General features: G+C 43.0%; 1 protein-coding gene across 2 annotated transcripts in view; it reads right to left on the bottom strand.

Annotated features, from left to right (window-relative positions):
• Positions 1-12,951: 12,951 nt before the first annotated feature.
• The window catches only part of vps50 (VPS50 EARP/GARPII complex subunit), a 73,731-nt gene continuing 66,347 nt past the window's right edge, over positions 12,952-20,335 (bottom strand). For both annotated transcript variants that reach the window (XM_053861907.1, XM_053861909.1), the window contains 3 exons: positions 19,467-19,588; positions 15,654-15,843; positions 12,952-14,383 (listed from right to left, as the gene is read on the bottom strand). In XM_053861907.1, coding sequence (XP_053717882.1) covers positions 14,264-14,383; positions 15,654-15,843; positions 19,467-19,588 — 432 coding nt within the window. In that variant the 3' untranslated portion in view covers positions 12,952-14,263. The remainder of the gene's footprint in view (positions 14,384-15,653; positions 15,844-19,466; positions 19,589-20,335) is intronic.

A 20,335-nucleotide genomic window follows, 5' to 3' on the forward strand; every position in this document is an offset into this window, starting at 1 on the left:
CAGCAATATTTTTGGGCAAATGTGAGCGTTTGAATGTTTTTCCATAGTCCATTGAGCGGCTGGGGAGAGCTGTTCAGGGTGTTCCCTTGCTCTCCAGACCTATCCCATAATAAGCTGAAGAAATTCGACAGAAAAACATTATTTGGTTGAGGTTGAAACTGCTAACCTACTTATACTGTACAAACATGACCTCCAGAACATGGAGGGGTCGACACTCGGCGACAGAACACACACATTTTAGCTCCTGTATCATGATGACGCGTGACAGTAATGTCTGTTTGATTTCATGACCAAACCCAAGCTAGCAGACTTTATCTGGAGCGACAGACTCCATGCTCCTGTATCACTACTGATGCACTGATGCTTCAGGTTCTGTTGATCCTTCTTCACTTTGTGGACTGAATGCAAATCGTTGACAAGATTTGTCTTTTATTTACTGACACTTGTCCAATATTGCTGCTAAAGCTGCCACGGCTAAAGAAATATAACAACCTGCTCAACCAAACGTCCTCTTCAGGACAATAAATCTTGACATCCGCGTATGAAATATCTTTTTCAATAAAGCTTGATTCCAATCTCTTGGACTCATGTGAGGGAAAAAAAGCCTTGTATTCCACCTCACAGCGTGTCAGCGCACAACTGTCAGTATGAAGGGGAAATAAAGACGCGGCTGGGTCGCGCTCAGGTCCGGTCCGTGTCCCTTCTAAGTTCTTTAACCGCGACCACCCAGCTCCCTCTGAGGTAATGAGAAAAAGAGGGAAGGCGTGAAGGCGCACGCTGAGCAGAATGATAAGCTGCTGATTGAAATGCAAGCTACAGTAGTGATGGCATTACTAAAGGCAATGTGTGGAGACTTTGACATATTGCTCTATATGGTAATGCTGCCTTCCCACAGAGCAACAACTCACCTTGTGTGATGCATTGCCTCGCTGTAAAGTAGAAACTCACTGACAGATCATGGTGTTTGGACCGCGGCCCGAGCAGCGATCAAGACTCACACTCGTGTAAAGACGACAAACGTCACATCATCTGTGCTGACAGTTGAAAGACTGAAAAAAAGACATGTCCGGGGGCCACATGCGGCCCGTGGCCCTTATGAGGAAAGATTTTTTTAATGCTATTTACAATTTCAATTAAAAACATTACTCTGAACTCTTGTATTTTCTATCCACTTGTTTTTTCATTCACTGTAACTAAGTAGAACTGAACTGTTCATTTTAATATATGTATAATATTTGTCCCTCAAAATGAATAAGAGACACTGAAAAAAAATCACTTAAATTTTATCCATAGCTCTGCTGACAAGATCATCCGGTATTTGGCATTTATATATGTATAACATGAAAAAATATATATTAAAATCATATCACTATTTACACTTTCTCCTTTTTTTGGTGAAGTATTTTCTCTAATGCTTCACCAGCAAAAATAAAAGTTAAGTTCAATGTAAAACTCATTCAAACTGTCTTTTGGTTTGGCAGGCCCCTAGCAAAAATCACAGTGTATAATGTGGCCCCTGGGCACATTCAGTGGCCCACTCCTGATGAGAGTCTGACTCACTGGTTTCCTTCCTGTTACACCTGGTGCGTCCATCTCTAAAGTGACTGTGCAGAATTGTCACCCAAAACCTTGTCAGACGTGTGTTTACCGGCACATTTAATGAAAAGCAGAGCTTCTTTTGCAGCGAGTCTGAATGCGCACGGCACGTCACCGACTGCTGTCGTGGGAGGTGGGTCACACAAGTCAACTTTCTAGAGCAGGCGGCTTGAGTCTTTTTATACCGTTTCTCCAGCCGCTCTTCTCTGCAGGAGATTGTAAATTTTATCAACACTCTTTGGCCCCAGGAAGCCCAGAGATGGCACCTGGTTAAGGGGGATACAGAGAAAGACCCAGGGGTCACTGTCTGAAAGCAGTTGAGAGAAACATTGGCATCTTTTTTTAGACGCTTCAGGATGAGGGCAAAAGGACATTTGAGCTAAAACACTTCCATAAAACACCAGAATTCAAGATTTCATTTGCTGCATTTTAACAATGTTTCATTTGCCAAACTTCAGCCAAGTTTTTTCTCCCATTCATTGTCACAATATTCTCATAGCAGTGCTGAATAAAAGATGTTCCCTCATATAAAACTAAGCTAAACTAAAAGTATTTACTGAGCCATATAAATAAAATATGTTACCAATCCAGTCCAAATAATAAACCACAGCTGAGCACTGGTCCGTGTGAGAGTCCAGCCATAATGATAATCTTGTTAAACCTGGGTCCCTGTCGCTTCTTCGATGCGTCCGATGAAAAAAAAGAGCTCCAAATTCCAGACTATAGACTGCACCGAAAAAACCCACTAAATTTAAGAAGGAAAATAGATCCTGTTCATGCATAAGCTACACCAGTCTATAGGCCGCGGGTGCAGTGGTGCTGTCTGCATCGTTGAAAGATCACTGGTGCACCGGCTTAAAATGCATGAGGATCACTTCTAAACTAGTTTTGAAAACAGGGTCCAGCATGGAGACTGACTCATGAAACAAACTGGCCAATGTTCTAAGCGTGAGTCATGAACTTCTCACATCTTTTATTGACATTAAAGGGCTCAAAATGTTTTTGCCCACGTGTCTGAAGTTCCGACACCACAGCCGGTCTGAGCTGCTACTTCCCGTATCCGGCTCTGTTGGTGGTGCTGTGGACACATTTTGAGCACTTTAAGAAGCGCCTGTGATTCATCGGTTTGATCAGACCAGGCTCAACATTTTGCCAGCGTGACGCTCTTCAGCCTGTAAAAATCCATACATTAGCTGCTTTGTTGTATAAGCTCCTCGGTTTATACCACGAGAAAAGGTAGTGGCTTATCCTCTGGCACATCTATATGTAAACCATCAATAATCCGATTCAAGTATTCAACTTTTTTTAAAATTATTTTAAATTTACCTTATGACATAACTTTGTCCCAGATCATTGCCGACGATGCAGCCCAAGAAGGGAAAGCGTTGTTGAGACCTGGCTACGAGGAGAGGTCGCCATCGCCGGTTCATGTCAAGGCAGAGCAGCACAGATGCGCCGTTTGTCTTGAGGATTTTGACAGAGAAGGTCAGAGGAGTCTTTGTTGATCGAGAGGAAGCCAAGTTCAAGATCAACCACGTCTTACATGATGTGCGTCTTATTTCACAGAGGGATCAAACGGGCGCAACATGAAGCACAATCCCTCCAAACGGATGATTCAGTTGTTGCTCCACTACTAATTCTCCAGTTCAATCTCTGAAGGAGACATGATAAGTAATAGCTCAGCTAAATTTCAGTCAGACATGGCAGGATCTTCACGCTCCTCTCGCTGGTCTATGAGTCACATCTCATGCAACACCTGATCTAATCGAGAGAGAGAAGGGTGTTTGTGATCTGTGTGGGAAGAAACAGCTGCTTGTTCTGGTTTTAAAAGTTATCCAACTGCTGTACACATTTTAAAGCGTGTTTACATTGGATACATTTTCATTTCATATTTAGCATTTCACTGTAATTGCACATAACAAGTCTGTATTTTGGGCAACTCCTGACAGTTTTGTGTAAACAGCAGAGCTAATGCCAACAAAAACACTGGTTCAGTTACCAATCAATGCCATTATTTTATCTGCCAATCACCAGGTTGCGTTAATAAGGGCCAGAATAACCTGCCAAAGTTCAAAACTAGTGAGAAAAGGGATCAAAGTGTCTTTGAAAGTGACAGTTGTCGGTGCGACAGCAGGTTTCCCTGCCACTGCAGATCCAGAGGGAGCACTGTGAGAGCAGGTGGAAGAGGAGGAAAATCACCAGAAGTTGCAGTTTACTGCATATTAATACGCACTTTAAATGCGCTGCAGCTCACTGTTATTACCAAGATCTGGCTTTATTCCAAATGCCTTATTCATCGGTTTGATTTTGCTGCATCAGCGAGTTATCCAGTGAGGACAGAATGGATAGACAGCCCATGTTTCAAACAAAAAAAAGACGTCTTGAGATCTCGATATGGGTGACAAATGTGATTTGCTCCAGCATAGTCAAGCCAGTGAGAGCGAGACAACATGGAGTCAAGGAAACAAGGTCACACTTCTAATAAGGCCCTGGTTCTTCTAGACCAGGGGTGTTAAACCGGCCCTGAAAGGGTTGCAGTGTGTCCAGGCCATCTCACCGATCCACTGTCTGAAGGCTGTAAGTCAGTCAATTCACAGTCTGGCGCGATTTGTTTAAGCTCACAGCTGATTTGTCGACCTGTATGTGCTTGCAGTGTTGGGACAAAAATGTAAAAACTGAAACACACCGACACAACCTTCTGCCTTACAAGGAATAAATGTGAAACAAGTGAAGCCTCTGCAGTCATTGAGCTGGTGATCTGTCTTACCCATAAGTAGTGGTGGCACTCCTGTCTGGTCTGGGGCGAACACCTTCACAGACCTTCCATATCACTTTAGACTGGGCCCCACATATTAACCATTAATAAACTTGTTGATTTACGGTTAATACTTGGTAAATTGGTGACTATTCCAGTCAGTCTTGACAAGACACTGGTCCATACTTTATGATTTATTACTAGCTAATATGTGGTGGATACAGGTATGTTTAAGTATCTTATCTAGGGTAATAAATATGTGACTGAGCTTCCTTATAACAAACATTTAGAGACTAAACGAAAGTGAAGATATTGATTTCACTATAACTCCTTCATGCCTTGATAACAACTTTCCAAGAAAGAATTAGTAGCAAAGTCAGGTCTTTGCTTCCAAAAAGGTGCTATCTACATAGACCTGTAAGCAAACGTCTGTTGGAAAAGCAAAGGTTTTCGGTCCTGATGTCTGGTTGGTTGTCAGGACCCGTATTCTGTCTGTGGACTAAAGTTGTTATATTTGGCCACTTGCCACCATCCTCCACGCACTCACACTGGGATCCATTTTTCATCTGTCAGTTAGTCATTGAGGAGCGTAGCTTCCTCAATCTTGAGGAATTGGGAATACCCAGAATCCTTTGCGTAAAGTGGTGTCAAAGATGGCATCAAAAACAAAGACACCAAGCTACAAATGAATGTATTTTCTTGAGGAATGAGGATACAAAAGACATAGACACAGCTGCAGAAGGCATTGTCTCTGATCCTGTAAAAGCTTCTTGCTCCTCCACCCCTTCTTCTTCTTCTTCTTCTTCTTCTAAATTGACATACAGAATGGCACTTTGGTGTAATGCCGCCCCCAACCAAGAGTCCCATTTCTAAGGAACAAAATCGTTTGGTTTTGAGGAACGAGGTTGAGAGTTAAAGATGGAGGACTGAGGTTGAGGATGAAGGAAGGAATTGGAATTCACCCATGATCTGCAATCTTTTGCAGTCAGCCCTCTCACATAGCTTTGACAAACAACTCTACTCCAGCATACGTCTGCTGCCAAGATGCACACGCAAGTGTTCATACGATGTTCACAAAGCCACATGCGTTGACTTCACTCAGTATTCCTGCTGCACAGCTGGAGGACGTGACTCGGGAAAGGAAAATATGGACCTCTGTTCTCTTGCTAGTGCCCCAGTAAGGATGGACCAATGGATGGATGGATGATTTCCCAAACATGACAAGCATCAGTACCTTTATACATACGTCTGTACATTTATTATTTAACACAAAAACCTAAAGCCACATTTAAAGGGAAATGACATCTTGGTGTCTGCTAACTTTTTTTAAGCCATGCATAAGGTGGGTAGGGACCTTGGGAGGAGGCCAGTGAGAGTAAAGTGATGGAGAGCTTGACCAGCTCATGGTATTTTACACACTCTAGTAAAAGCCACTAGTGAATTGTTTCGCTGTGTGAGGAGCACTACCTTTAGAATATAGCAACGCCTGACAGAGCCCAGAAATAGAGAGCGTAAAAATGGCACATGAAAATGTTTGCACTTTGTTTCTTAATCACCAAAGGAAGCAGACATGAAAATACCAAATTTAAAATGCTGTCTTTTCATTTTCATCCAGCATGAAGAGCTTTTCTGTAGGTGGGAAAAACAGACCTCCACCTCCAGGTAAACATTCGTCAAAGACCGTGTGAAGCTGGCAATTTACACCCAAACACAGGAGCCGAGTAAAATCAATGGCCTCTCCTCAAAAGACAAGACAGTATTGACTTTATGTTTTACGCCGGGGAGCAGTTTGATTCTGATGGATATCTAGGAACGTGGCTGAAAAGTCATCAGGAGCCAGTGAAGAAGTATAATGAATAGAAATGCTGATCTACAGCGTGAGCTGTGTCATGAAAATAATGCAGTACTGGAGACTGAATTCCTAATTTGCCATTTCAAATGGAGCAATTAGACTTGAAACTCCATGAAGAGTGAACGTTTCAGCAGGAAACGAGAGTGTTCCTCCTGCTGTTGCCCTGAGCAAAGAGCTCCTGTTTCACAATCACACACAGCAAGATTTGTTTTTCATCTTGCTATTCATGCAAAAAATCTGCAGCGCCTGAAAGAGAAAGATTCTCTGAGGGCAGCAGCGGCAGCGTGCAGCCGATTATCCGATATTATCTGTAAAGACAGCCGATAAAAGGGCAGCAGCAAAAGATAGCCTTCACAAATATCATTATTATCGGGCTCCGGTAGATTCTTCCCAGCATCAGAATGTCAGGCAGCCGTCAGAATATGGAGTTTGTGTCTTCCAACGTCCGACTCCTGCCTCAGCTGTTCTGATGCGGGTCCAGTGAAATCCAACACTGTCTGATTTTGTTTATGATTCTTCCCCCCACTCTCCATCAAACAGTTTTTCTTCCACAGGCATAAAGACGGCGACTCACCGGGTGTGTTCTGTATTCCTGACTCAGATGGCTGTGCAGCGCAGTTGCGTAGATCAGCACTTCCTGAAACACCCAAATGCCTCTCCATCTGGCAACAACATCGACTCCGCCGAGAGCAGGTTTCCGAGGACTTTCCATAGTGTGAGTTGGCCTCCACACATCCTGTTACTGGTTTGCTCAAGGATTTCCACTTATGAATCTGGCTAGTGAGAGGACCGGGGTTCTTGCTGTGTGGAGTTTGTTCTCCCCACGGTACTCAGGTTTCCTCCCTCCGACCAAGAACATACAGAGCTGAACTGGTGTGACAGGAGATTGTCTGTCTAAATGGGCCCTCTGGACTTCCGATAATGGGGACCCTGTCTGCAGTGATTTCCAAAAACAACTTCAAACGCAGTAAATCAGCAAATATGTTACTCTGCAGAGTCCACTGGGACCTGGATATTTACACGTAAAGTCAATGTAGAACCGCAATCACGTGATACAAACTGACATGTTTGCGGTGACACAGTTGCTGTGTTTCGCGAAAGGTTCAGCTGAGATTTGTTGTTCTCAACAATGAAGTTGAAAAATCGGAATTCTGGCAACAAGTGTCTGAGCTGTGACTAGATTCTACAGTGATATCTGCAGAGATGGAAGCAAGATGAAGTGAAATGGAAGAGAAGCTGATCATCGGAGAATTCATGAAGTGGAAGAGCTACAGTTCTGCATCTTCCAGCCTGCATTTTGACACCCACTGCCACCAGCAGACTGCATTTTTTTCTGAATGCGTCTTGAGAGTTGGGGGAAGTTGCTTGAGACTGCAGCCACGATTGGAATGCAAGTGTAAGTATTGTGTCTGGTCTGAACACTCAGATAGTCCAGAGGGACTTGTACTGTATATGGAGAAGGACCACAGACCAGTGTCATCATCAACGCCACCTCGGAACTTGTGAGTGAGGATTCAAATAAGTTTGGTGGTGTTGGAAATGCAGTAGAGTCCTGAGTGAAATTGGCGAGGGTGCGGTTTACGAACTGAGGGATGTAGAATTGAGATCCTGATGTAACAAGTGAAGACTAGTCGATGATTACGGTGGCTCCGTTACGGTGAAATGGACACCAGACACTTTGTCTTTGCTTCAAGTGTGGATTGGAACCTGCCAGACATGACGCAGGAGCCCCCTGATGGACTGACAGTGAGAAGACCTCCGCCAAGCTGTTGTGATTTTCACCAAAGGTTATCACCCTTCATTTATTTCATGAGTAAAATGACATTCATATTTAGCCAATGAAGTCGTCGTACGAATCGGTAAGTGTTAAATTAAATTGAAGAACTTTGGTGTTGCTCTCTCTCAATGGTGACGGATCCCTCAAAAGACTTGTGGGTCCAGATACCAATCCAGAGCATCACCAAAAATGTATCATCTGTTCCTCATGAAAAGATCAACAAAACATCTTTGAAGCACTTTTTCTTGTCATTTTACAGCAAAGAGACATAAAAACACAGGTATTCTAAAAGATCCTTACTACAGGTTAATAACGTTGTCAAACCTGACCAGAGCAGAGGAACATGAGCTAATGCTCAGTATTGACTCCTTTGCCATCGTTCAGAAATGGAGACGCCTATTTCCTGACAGGTTCGTCTGCCGACAGGGTTTCATCAGTAGCTCTGAGTGAGTGAACACACAAAGTTGACATTCAGAGTGAGGAAGCAGCGGGAGGTGGGAGGGTTTCCGCCATCTCTCTATCTCACACTTTTCAATTTTCTGCTCTTCCAGAGTGAGACACTGAGATTAGACAGGCTGCTGAGGATGAGTCGCACGGCCACTGAAACACACCCTGTTTCTAGCCAGTGAGTGCTAAGCGGAATGCTCTGCGGTCCAGAGGTCGGCGGACCACCGTGGTGAATCAATGGGATGTCATCACCAGGTTGAACGACCTAACACAAGTTCCATGACGCCTCGGTCTTTGATGTGATCGACTGTTCATAAATGACAAATAAATATGGATAATACAATGAAGGCAAATCATTTATTGGCAAGTACTTAAAATGCTTCTTCTTTCTTTCTCCTTAATGAAAAATAGTCACAGGCAAAAAAACGGAATTGACTCAGCATTATACCAAATTATAAATTAAATAAATCCAATGAATACAAAGAATATTAAAAGAAAAAAAAAAAACCTAAATGATGACTGACAGAAGACAAGCATTGTTGACAGTATGGGATGATCCTGACAAGTACTGGAGTGCTCAGGAGAACAATGGGATGAGAATACCAACTTTCAAAATGACCATTGATATTACCAGTGTACCAGTGTGTACTGTTACAGATATCTTTAGTTTATAGGGTTGACAACGCATAGGATGATATGTGCAACTGTGGGATGAGACACTAAATGTTACGTGTCCTTGCTGGGGGAAAGGGGAAGCAACAAAGGTAGACAGTGTTGGAGTCTTGTTTGACGAAAGAAAGAAAGAAAAAATAAAAACAAAAGTATATATAAATATATATATATATATAGACACCAACAAAAAAATACATTCAAAACTAAAATAAAATGCAACTTCAAAAGCATTCATTGGAAAACTACAGAGTGAAGAGCCTCATGGCTCATGTATTTATGTGAGGTGCCAAAACAAATGAACCATGTGCTGTTTGAAGGGTTGCAATGAATAACTGAATATTCATGCGTCCATTTTGTGCCACGTCATCAGTGGAGAAAATGTGCAAACCACAATATTGAAAGTACAGGACACTTTCACAATCAAATATAAAAACAACATTTAGCCCAATGAAAGTGTTTACAGTTTTCAGATGTATTTTATCTTTTCTAAATTACAGTGGAACTTCGGTTTTCGAACGTCCCAAACTTCAAACAAATCGGAGTTCGAACAAAAATTTTGAGATTTTTTTGCTTCGGATTTCGAACGAAAATCGCAAAGCCGGAAAAAACATAACGTGCGCGGACCGATCATCTGACCCACGACGCGCTTTGTTATTGTGTATAACGCAGCCTCTGTATGCAGACGTGTCCCGTTAGCTACATTTACTGACTGTTTATTCTTCATATTGAGGTGTAAAACCTTTCCTGTCTCCACACTGGACCGTGGTAGAGTGTCACAGGGGAGGTGCTCGCTCTCCACACCTCCGAGGCTGGAGCGTAACACTCCAGGGTTTGATGTCCTGTTGTCGGCTGGAGGGATGAGGCGAGTCTGGGACAGAGCGTGACTTGGTTTATGACTTTGTCACAGCCAAACTGCACAGAAGCGCACATTCAGAGCTGGACACGCACCGGGCACCTCTGCACTTCTGGAGAGACGTCACTCACTCGGCAACCCCTCCCACATGCAGCGGCCACACACATAGACGAACAGCGCACCTGCAGCAGACACTCGACATTCACTCCTACAAAAGACTATTTTAAGGCTTGCAACGCATCATTTATTTTTCCATTCATTGTAATGGGAAAAACTGATTCGGATTTCAAACAAATCGCTTCTCGAACGGCCATCTGGAGCGGATTGTGGTCGGGAACCGAAGTTCCACTGTACTTGGACACAAAAGTCAGATGTGAGGGGCAGGTTTGTCACAGGCAGTGTAGTACACTCATGCTGAAGATACAGTAACAAGAAGGCCATCGAAATAGTCATTAGTTTGAGCCCTGGCCACAACAACTAGTCAGGACCGTCCAGTGTGTGACACTTCATGGCGCTGCCTTCGCTCTTCAATTGATTTCAGTGGATTTTTGATATGTATAGAATCAAAGGAATTCATATGCAGCACAGTAAAGTGGAAGAACTCACAGAGTGCTCACTGATGAGTATGAACAAGACTGAGATCCATCGGACATTAGAGTGACAGATACACAACAACGTACAGCGAATCTGTGAAGGACTGACTCATCAATTCTGGCGTGCGGACAAACATGCAGGAGCAGTCAGGGGTTTCTTTTATCTGTAACTGGGCCACAGTATCACATGAGCCTTTCAATCCAGCTGGCCTCCAGAATGTGTTGGACCAGAACAGAGGGAGCAAGTTCTTTATGGAGCGTCATCAATCAAAATTCCTCTGGCAGGGAGGAGACGGGTTCACTTCAGAGACTTCTCAAAAGTGTAAATGTCACAAACTGTGCAAACAGCAAATTGGACAAGGTCAAACTGGAAGCTGTTCTCCGAGGTAATATTGATCCGGTGCGACGTGTTGTTGTGTGGCCTGGGCTGGGTGTGTCGTGAACACTGTAGCAGAGACTGTGGGAAGCACAGATGAATGAGCAGTGGAACATCTTTTAACTGGCTGCCAGAAACAGTCTTCACACCTATGGAGCTGGTGGGAATCAATAAAGTAAAGAGATGTTTACGGCTTTGAAAGGACAAAGGAAGAAAAATGAGCGCTGCTGCTGGTGGCAGGAGTCACTGAGTACATACATAAGTGTTTCACATGAATCTGATTATTTCTTTGATAACACGATTTCAAAATGCAGCTGCTGAGCACAGCAACCAGCGTCTTTTGCTGCAACCAACATCAGACATTAGCTGACACAAATTCCTCGAGGCACTCTGATTTCCTCCCACCGATTACGGATGTCTCTAAATTGTCCGTTTGTGTGAGTAGCCGGTGTGGCTGGGACACACTCCAGGACTCTGATGTCTGATAAAACGACATGAAAAAGCAGACATTTCTCAAAGCACAACTCACATTATGATGCTGTCAGTGTTGGCACATCAATTACAACGGTGCCGTTCACCACTATCCAGCGGAGGATGCCAGGTGTCCGACACATTTCCCATCATCGAAACATGACTCGAACACAGGTAGCATGGATGCCACAGCTACACAAGGCTCTGGCAACAACAGTGAAGGGGCTGTCCAGCCTCACACCTTTCCACATTCTGAATGCTGACAGATGAATGTAACGGTTGAAAAGAAAGGATCTGGCTCAGAGACATGACGCTGGAAACCGTCTCTCCAGTCCCCTGATCAAGTGCAGCAGACACAGACCAGCTCCAGTCGGACTCATCATCCCTGAAGGAAGGCTCCAGGCCATTAGACCACAGCACCACCTGAGGCGAGTCCACTTAAATCTGTCTGTAGCAACCTGCCGCCCAGAAATAGAACCAGCTGGGAGAGACTCGCTCGGACGGCGCCAGACTTTCTCCTTGATCAAACACGAGATGACATCACGTGTCATCATCTTGTCGACACACACAGCCCATAACCACAGCTGGTGCTGTCATCTGTCATTTGTTGTGTAACTGTGGGTGAAATTCACTCACCGTTATTTTAAATGATCATCATGAAGAGTGTGACTTGCTTTTTCCCCCACATCATATTCTGATAAACTGAACCTTCCTAGTCACTCCCAACAAGAGCATCTCCAAGTCTGACTCTTGTAACTCTGCTCCGTGACTTTGTGTCAGAGCTACTGCCTCTAAACCAAACATCATGGCAGGACACACTACTGCCACGCCTGCACTCTCTTCTTCACCTGTTGAAGGCACGCCGCTCTTCAAAAGGCCATCTGTTGGACAAATTAGAGCATCACCAGATTGGTCACAAAAAAGTTGAATCCTTGCACAAAAAGTTAAATATTAGAATAGAAGTAAAGCGTAAGCGCTTCATCATGGCTGAAATCCAGGTTTGAGGTCCCACCAAACCAGCAACAGCAGACGGATTACTGTCCTCACAGACCTGTGCCCAGAGCTGCAGCTCTGTGGTTTGAGACCCCTGATCTAAACGGAAGAATATCAAGATGTTCTCAAGACAGTGGAGACGTATTGACTCCATCTTGTCCTGGACAGTAACCCACTCACGACATGTCTAGAGGACCTTGGCTACTTCTCAAAAAAAAAAAAAAATTGGAATATTTCCTGGGAAATTGAAAGTTATTTTCAAGAGAACTCAAATTGATGTTATTCTTTACCCACAGAAAATAAAAATGGAAGTTCTTACAGCTGAGGGCAGCTCATGTTGCAAAAATATTTACACGAAAAATAGAGACAAAGATGATAGTGGAATTTTGTGTGAATAAAATAAACGAATATTAAACAATCCAAGAAATTAATAGTCGACTGGATTGTAACAGTTACTATTGAAAAATGAATCAAACAGATTTTTAAATATGATTTTTTTGAGTGGAGGAGGAAGAGTTGGATTCTCTCTCATCTCCTTCTTCATTGGATTGTTGAATGTTGTAAAAGTAGCACAGCAGACGGTGGTCTTTCCAGTCGATGTGTTTATTTATTCTGAATCACATGAGTGCATGATTTCAATTAGTAAGACTTAACTTCACTGTCACACAATATCAAGTCATGACACACCTGTTATGCTCTGATATGAAGAATATAAATACAGACATTGTTCAAAACACATTCACATTTACAGTCTGAGGAACAGCTGCACACAAAAATGAAGCACAACCAAAACCTGCTCTGTTTTTTTCGCCCTCCATCTCTCCTCCGATGGTGAATCAATCTTCCTTCTCTCCGCAGGACCGGTCAAGTGAAACTAATAGAGTTTACAGAAGAGGGGAACCTTAAAGCCTTGAAGAAAAGCTCACACACTCGACACACTTCACCTATTACCTCATCAGAAATCACATCATCAGTCCACGGCGGCACAAACCTGTGAAATGGAAAAAAGCCGATGCCGATATTTCTACTTTTTTAGTGGAGGAAAGTATTTTTGATTTAAACTTGTAAAACTCTCCAGCGTTGGCTGGTGCAGATACAATCAGGTGTTAGCTACTTACATTAGCTTTGTGATCGTTCTAAGACAGAAGTGAAAAGACAGTCAGTACTACAGTACTAGTCCTCTCACCATTTACACAAACAAATCATTTTCATATCAGACCAGGTGCGAAAGTGGCGACACACAACATCTCATATTAGCACACCTGGTGGAAAGCACACCATTAATTCAGCTGCGTTGAATTCTGGTGAAAGACTCATGATATTGTTCATCTTTGAGCTGAATTTGGTTTGAAATGGAATGCACCACAAATTCACATTTACTTCTCAAAACAGCAGACTAACCTTCATAACAGATCGACTTGTGAGACAAAAAAATATTTACAGATAAAAAAACAACAGACAGCGTTTTTTTTTTTAGTAATTTAAAAAACCTAGTTGGATATCTCTTTTGTTTGTATCAGTTGGTATTGAGTGATGAGTTTTACTTCAAGAGTGTTGTTGTGGTGACCTGGTGCGTCATGCTGAAGAGTTTATAAGCTCACGGTTGTGCAAAGCTAAAAGCTAAGCTGTCACATAAGGTAAAAGACTTTGAGGCGCTCACCTCTCACACACAGCCAGTTCTATTTTCAAGACATTCTACACAGTGCTCCACCGCAAGTGCTGTTTTGGGAGTTCCTCTGTCGAAGTGTCCATCAGCGCTGAAGAGTGTGTGTGTGTGTGTGTGTGTGTGTGTGTGTGTGTGTGTGTGTGCGTGTGCGTGTGCGTGTGCGTGTGCGTGTGCGTGTGCGTGTGCGCGTGTGCGGAGCTCTCCCCCTCACTCTATCTCCTCGGTCTGTCGATGTCATCAATGGCTGCCAGAAGTTTCTGACGGGCCTTCTTGTTTATGTGTGAACCCAGGCAAACGTTCACCAAGTTGGCCAACTGCTTCATGGAGTACTCCTGCGCCGACAAAAACAATTTAGGAGAAACGCTCAAGTTTCCTCTCTCGTGTAGTTTAGTAAACTAGTATTTGTGGATCATCAATCACAACTGACGTGCAGGCAAGAGGCTCAGGTTCTGTGGTCAGTCATTCTCCCTGCATGAGCTTAAGTCTTCACTAGTGTGTTTACCACGTGTCTGTAATGTGTATGAGCATTATATTAGCAAGAAATTACCATGTCCTGACTATAGAGTGCACCGGACTATGAGCTGCACCCACTCAATTCAAGAAGGAAAATAGATCTTGTTCATACATGAGTCGCATCAAAAGGTCGTGGCGCTGGCTTTAAAATGCATGAGGATCATTTCTGGACTAAAACAGGGCCCAGCATCAAGACTGACTCATGAAACAAACTGGTCAATCTTCTGAACTTGAATCATGAACTCCTCACATCTTTTATTCACATTAAAGCGCTCAAAACGTGCCGTTTTGATTTTCACACGTCTGAAGTTCCAACACCACAGCTGGCATCAGCTGCTTCTTCTCATTTGTTGTCCTCCAGGAGATCAGCGCAGACACATTTCAGACAATGTCAACGCTTTAAGGTCAATAAAACACCAGTGATTCATCGGTTTTATGTGTCAAGGCTAAATATTTCGGCAGCATGACGCTGCTTAGCCCGTAAAAATCCAGACATTAGCCATGTTGTTGTATCAGCTACAGGGTTCAGACAAAAAAACTAGTGCCTTATAGTGCAGAAATTACACCCTGTTACACGTGACTATATTTGACCCTATAACAGTCACTGAAAGTTCCAACTTCCCAACAACACTGTATTACTTGTGTGATAATATTAATGATTTTTTTTTAAACAAAACTTACTCTTACTTACAGTTGTAAAATTGTAAAATCACCCTTAGATTACATCTTAGTTTCTGGGCCACCAGCAGGACCCACCTGAGCCAGACCAAGAAGGGCCATAAAAGTGAACAAAAGTAGATGGGATCTAAAATAGGACCCTGCGGAACGCCACCAGTAAATTCAGCTGTGGGTGATTAAAAGTCACCAAAGTAGTGGTGATCATCCTGTCAAAAAATATGACTGAAGCCAACTAAATGCAGCGTCTTTGAGTCCCACACTGGAGTGGAGGGAGTCAAAATCTGCACTGAGAAGAAGAGGATTTAAAGAGAACATACAGCCTTGGCTTCTGCATTAAGTTACCTTTGGAAGGGCGAAGAGTCTGTGTTGTGCGCCAACCAAAAAAGTAATGAAGCGTTTCAAAAGCCTCACCCTGTGATTCTTGATGAACTGCTCCATGTCGTTCTCCGTCAGGTAGTAGGCCTTGATGTAAGTCTCCACGAACTCCTTGTCTGGGATTGGTCGCAGGTCGGTCAGCTTCTCCAGCTTCATCAGAAACTGCTGGAAGTCCAGCTGCATGAGTGCCCGGCCTTCGTTGCTGCATTTCTTCACGTTGGCGTAGCTAAAGCGAAGACCGAGACCAGAGTGTCAAAGAAAACCTGGCTGCCATCGCGACGCCAGAGAATTTGCTCATTATTCTTTTCTTTCAGAGCCAGGAGAATCATCACAGGTGTCGATCATATGTGTCTGGACGATGGGGAATAATTCACATTTTCCATTATGAAACGACTCATTTTTGCTGTTCTGCCAAACTTGGCAGTAGCCAGATGGAGGAAGCAAATCACAGGGGCAGCTTGGGTGTTTGGAGGCTCACGTCAAAACAGGACCTCATTTCATTTATCAGGACAGAGAACATTAACAAAAACCCACTGCGATATTCTCCGCATCAACATCGACACTTGAAAATCTTGAATAACACGTAGGCCAGGAAAAGGCGCTGCATTTGATTGGTTCATTTATCTTCTTATAGTGAGAGTTCAAAGGCTGGACGCATCAATTTGCCACAATGAGGGAGTCATACCACTGCTCAGGTTCGACTAGGACTAGCTGAGGTTTGACTACAGACAATGTGAAAGTGTGATTTCATCCAGGACGTTGGTTCAAATATCACTCGGCTTGTTGCTGGAACACCAGCTGTGTCATCGACAGTGACGCGTTAATGAAAATCAAGTCGGCTCTCTAGGTGCCATGAACTGACCTGATGTGTGTGTCAAACCAGATGAACTCTCCTCCGCCCACGCAGGAAAACACAGTGCACTAATGATGTGACGTTGGGGCAATTTCAGGAATTACTGCGAAACACGTATCAGGGCTGACATGGCAAGGGAACGTGTTCCTTTATTAATGAGTGTCATATGGCAGAGCGGCGCTTTTGAAGACATGCTTGGATGTGATTTTAATTTGTCACATGGCAACTAAAATGTCCTTCAACTTTCCAATGAAACATGTCACAACATTTCAGAAACATGGACGAGAAATCTTATTATGTCGGAAGTGTCTTGTGTCAATATTTTCTGTTGTTTTCTTCTCAAGAGGCTGTCAAGGTGGATCAACATTTCACTTCACACCAAGGGAACACCACCCTCTCGCCTGGTTTCATAAAACGTATTTGACCGGTTAATAGCATATCAGTGAAAGCAGAAGGACGTAGGATGAAAGGACAATATGTCATACTGTAAATGAAAGTCAAAGTGTCAGGTCTTGACTTTGGGGCGACCACAATTTACTCAATAGATCTACAACATAGGCTATAAAGGTTAACTCTAACTGGGTGATGTGCTGCCATTTGTGAGAACCAGTTTGAAGACTTTGTACCGAGTTCTGAACCAGTTGACACGCGAAGAGAGTTGTGGTAGTCCAGTCGGGAGAATATACACATGGATTATTTTTCCCAAGAAACAGGACTACTACTGTTTTTTCATGTCACGGTCAAAGGAAAATGATGAGTCAAATAAAACACAGATTTTGGGGTTAAGGGTGCTATTAGGATGGTTACCGCTTAAGTGAGGCAAAGACAAAGACTTCTGTCTTTGACAGATTACACCATTTATTTGACAATAGATGGGTTAGGGTTAGCATATAGATGGGAAATAAAAAGGGACCTATAATTGAACCTTGTGGAACGCCAAAGGTAAAATTCAGATGTGCACGAAGAGACATACCCCACGGTGACTGAAGACATCCTGTGACTGACATGTTTTTAACAGCTATTACCACAAAGTGTTTCTTAAAATTAAATCGAGATTAACAAGTTATATTCAAGGTTATAGATCTTTGGTCTTACTTGATTTTGTACAACCTCTGCGGCACCCTCACTCACACACGCACGTGCCCCAGCACACTCGCTAAAAGAAAATAGTCTAGCACTTCAACATTCCACCACTTCAATCTTTTGTCCACGTTTTTTTTTTCTTGTGTCTATTTTTCCTATCCGAGTCTGATGACGAGTGCTTGGCTAAGCATGCTAATAGAGCAGTTCTGGAAGCAGCAGTCGGTGCAGGATAGAGAAATTGAATAAAAGCCCAAGCGAGTACAAACAAAGAAATCTGACCACTACGAGATGTTTTGCCAGAGGGTCTGTGTGTTTACAGTGGTGTGAAAGGAGAAGCAGGCGAACCATAGAAATCGTAATGAGCCATTAGTTCCCTGGAAAGGGTTCAAAAGTTCTCCACCTCTATGGGAATAAAATTAGGAGAACAAGGAGGTAAAAACAAGCGGCCTTCACTCGGTGGATTTTTCACTGGGAAACCTTAATGTTCTCTGGCTTCAGTTGGCTTACAATTCCAGGAAGACTTACTGTTCGCCGCACAACTATTGGTCCACACAGCATTATTGTTGTGTAACAAGTCATCAGACTGATCGGAGGGATTTATCACACCTCTGATCTTCACACGTACAGTCACACCGACGGAAAAACGGTGCAAACAAAAGCCACTCTGGCGCCCTGTCATCCATCATAAACCATATCTCGCACTTGCAACAGTGCAAGTGATGAAATGCATCACAAGTGATGTGTCAAGAGTGTTTCCCAGTGTGCGCAGGAGGCCTAGGCTGAATGCATTTAGAAAAAGTGAGGGGCTCGAGAGTTATTCCCAGTTCCGTTCTCCATCTTTTTAAAGAGTTACTTACAGATGAAGAGCCTTGTTCATTTCACTTTCAAATTTCCAAACGCAGGGCCATCAACCTCTTCACTTGCCCTTAAAATGTCTCAAGAGCCCATATGCTCTTTTCCCAAACCACATGTTAGCATTAGAAATTGCTGAATCCAGCACAGACATGAACTGTTCACCTGCAGTCAGGCAACTTTTACAGCTGCATTCAGCCTGAGACTGTATTCAGCGTCAGAAATTGTGGAACACAGACTACTGACAAAGAGAACGCTAAAACATTTTTTACCTTTCTCACCTTTCTCACTTGACAAAGGTTTAATTTTAGCCACCGTTGATGCTACAAATGCATTAGTTTTCATATTTAAGCAACTGAAATATTGTGGCTACAGCAGGTTGTGAGTGTGTCGTGACTCAAGTCACTGAAAGGCTTCTGATGACGAGGCAAACTGGTAGAACTTGATAGCGCAGAAACATCAAACGCTGATCCCATGTTAATAAAGGCTGGACTCCTGAGTTAGATGGAGACCACTGAGCTGAGAGAGAAATATCTGTGTTACATCTCCACATCGGCTGAAGCATGTCTTGGGAGTTGAAGGACATTTGTCGCTAGTGGTTTTGAAAAAGGCTGGAAAAGGTCTGGACGTTCTTAATATTTACGCTTCAGAGGACACCTTTCGCTGTGACAGTGTGTTTCCAGTGAAACAAATAAACGTGATGGTTGAAGAAACAAGTTCACATCAAGATAAACAGAATTCAGGGAATACATTCTTTGAATTAATGGATTAAATGAAGAAAACCTTTTCAAATGAAGTGCTAACACAACGTTTAGTATGAAATACTGTGACAGCCATGACCTGCAGTGACCCAGTATTCACAATTCACAGTGAATAACCAAGAGACTGTAAATTGCAGAATTTATAAAATACACTCTTAATCTCTTTGATCAGAGAATTTAAGAGGTGCACCTTTAGTCCAAAAGGCTTCCTCAGTTTAAAACAGCAATCCGGTAACTATTTTAAATCCTGCAAGAACAGCCTACGGAACACCAACAAATACTGTTTCATGATTTACTCACCCTTCTACTAGCGTTCTGTTAGCTAAGCGGATGCAATGTTCCCACAGGACATTGGAGACAGGCAGCGGAATGCGCACGATTCTGGAGACATCACCCATACGTTTGTTAAACAGCTCAAACTCCTGGGAAATAAAAAGAAATAGATCATATTCAATATGACCACAACTATCTGGTACATCAGCATCATCCATGAATCATTGAGCAGTGAAATACAAAAGCAGAAATATCTCACATAGGTTCCACATCTGTCTGATTTCAACTGCACCTCAGTGTCTTACATGTGCAACAAAAACGTTCATGGGTTAACAACATGTTAGCATTGCTGTATCGAAACATAATGAACACAATTGTGCCCATCAGGAGGATTAGCAAATATTTATTAAGCCGTATAATTGGGAAACAGCCACGTATACATAAATTGAGCTAATGGATGCTTTTCATTCAGCAGACAGGGATGAAATGTTCATCAACAGCCTCACAATGGTTTCCGACCTGAGCATATTGTCAATGAAGTAATTCTGAGGCAGCAAGAATTTCCTCACCACTTTATATGCAAATCGATGGCATTGTTGAATGTTGGCGATCAACGAGAATTCATGAATAAAAGATCCAGCTGTGTGCAGCTCAACAACAACAAAAAAAAGTAGCTCACTCATTTCAATCCACGCACATCACACAACCCCCAGAGACGATGTGCGTCTGACAAGCTCATGCTGTACCTGGTGAAGTCGTGTGGTCAAGATATAATATGTAACCCATTTAGAGCATGTTTGACTTATGATGAGGTTGACCACATAGGTGAGCAAATGAAAAAGGGCCGCTCAATTAATTGAATTTTTAGCATGAATGTTGACAATTATGGCAGCCAT

Source organism: Synchiropus splendidus, chromosome 4 (genome assembly GCF_027744825.2).
Source record: "Synchiropus splendidus isolate RoL2022-P1 chromosome 4, RoL_Sspl_1.0, whole genome shotgun sequence".
In the NCBI taxonomy this organism is placed as follows: domain Eukaryota; kingdom Metazoa; phylum Chordata; class Actinopteri; order Syngnathiformes; family Callionymidae; genus Synchiropus; species Synchiropus splendidus.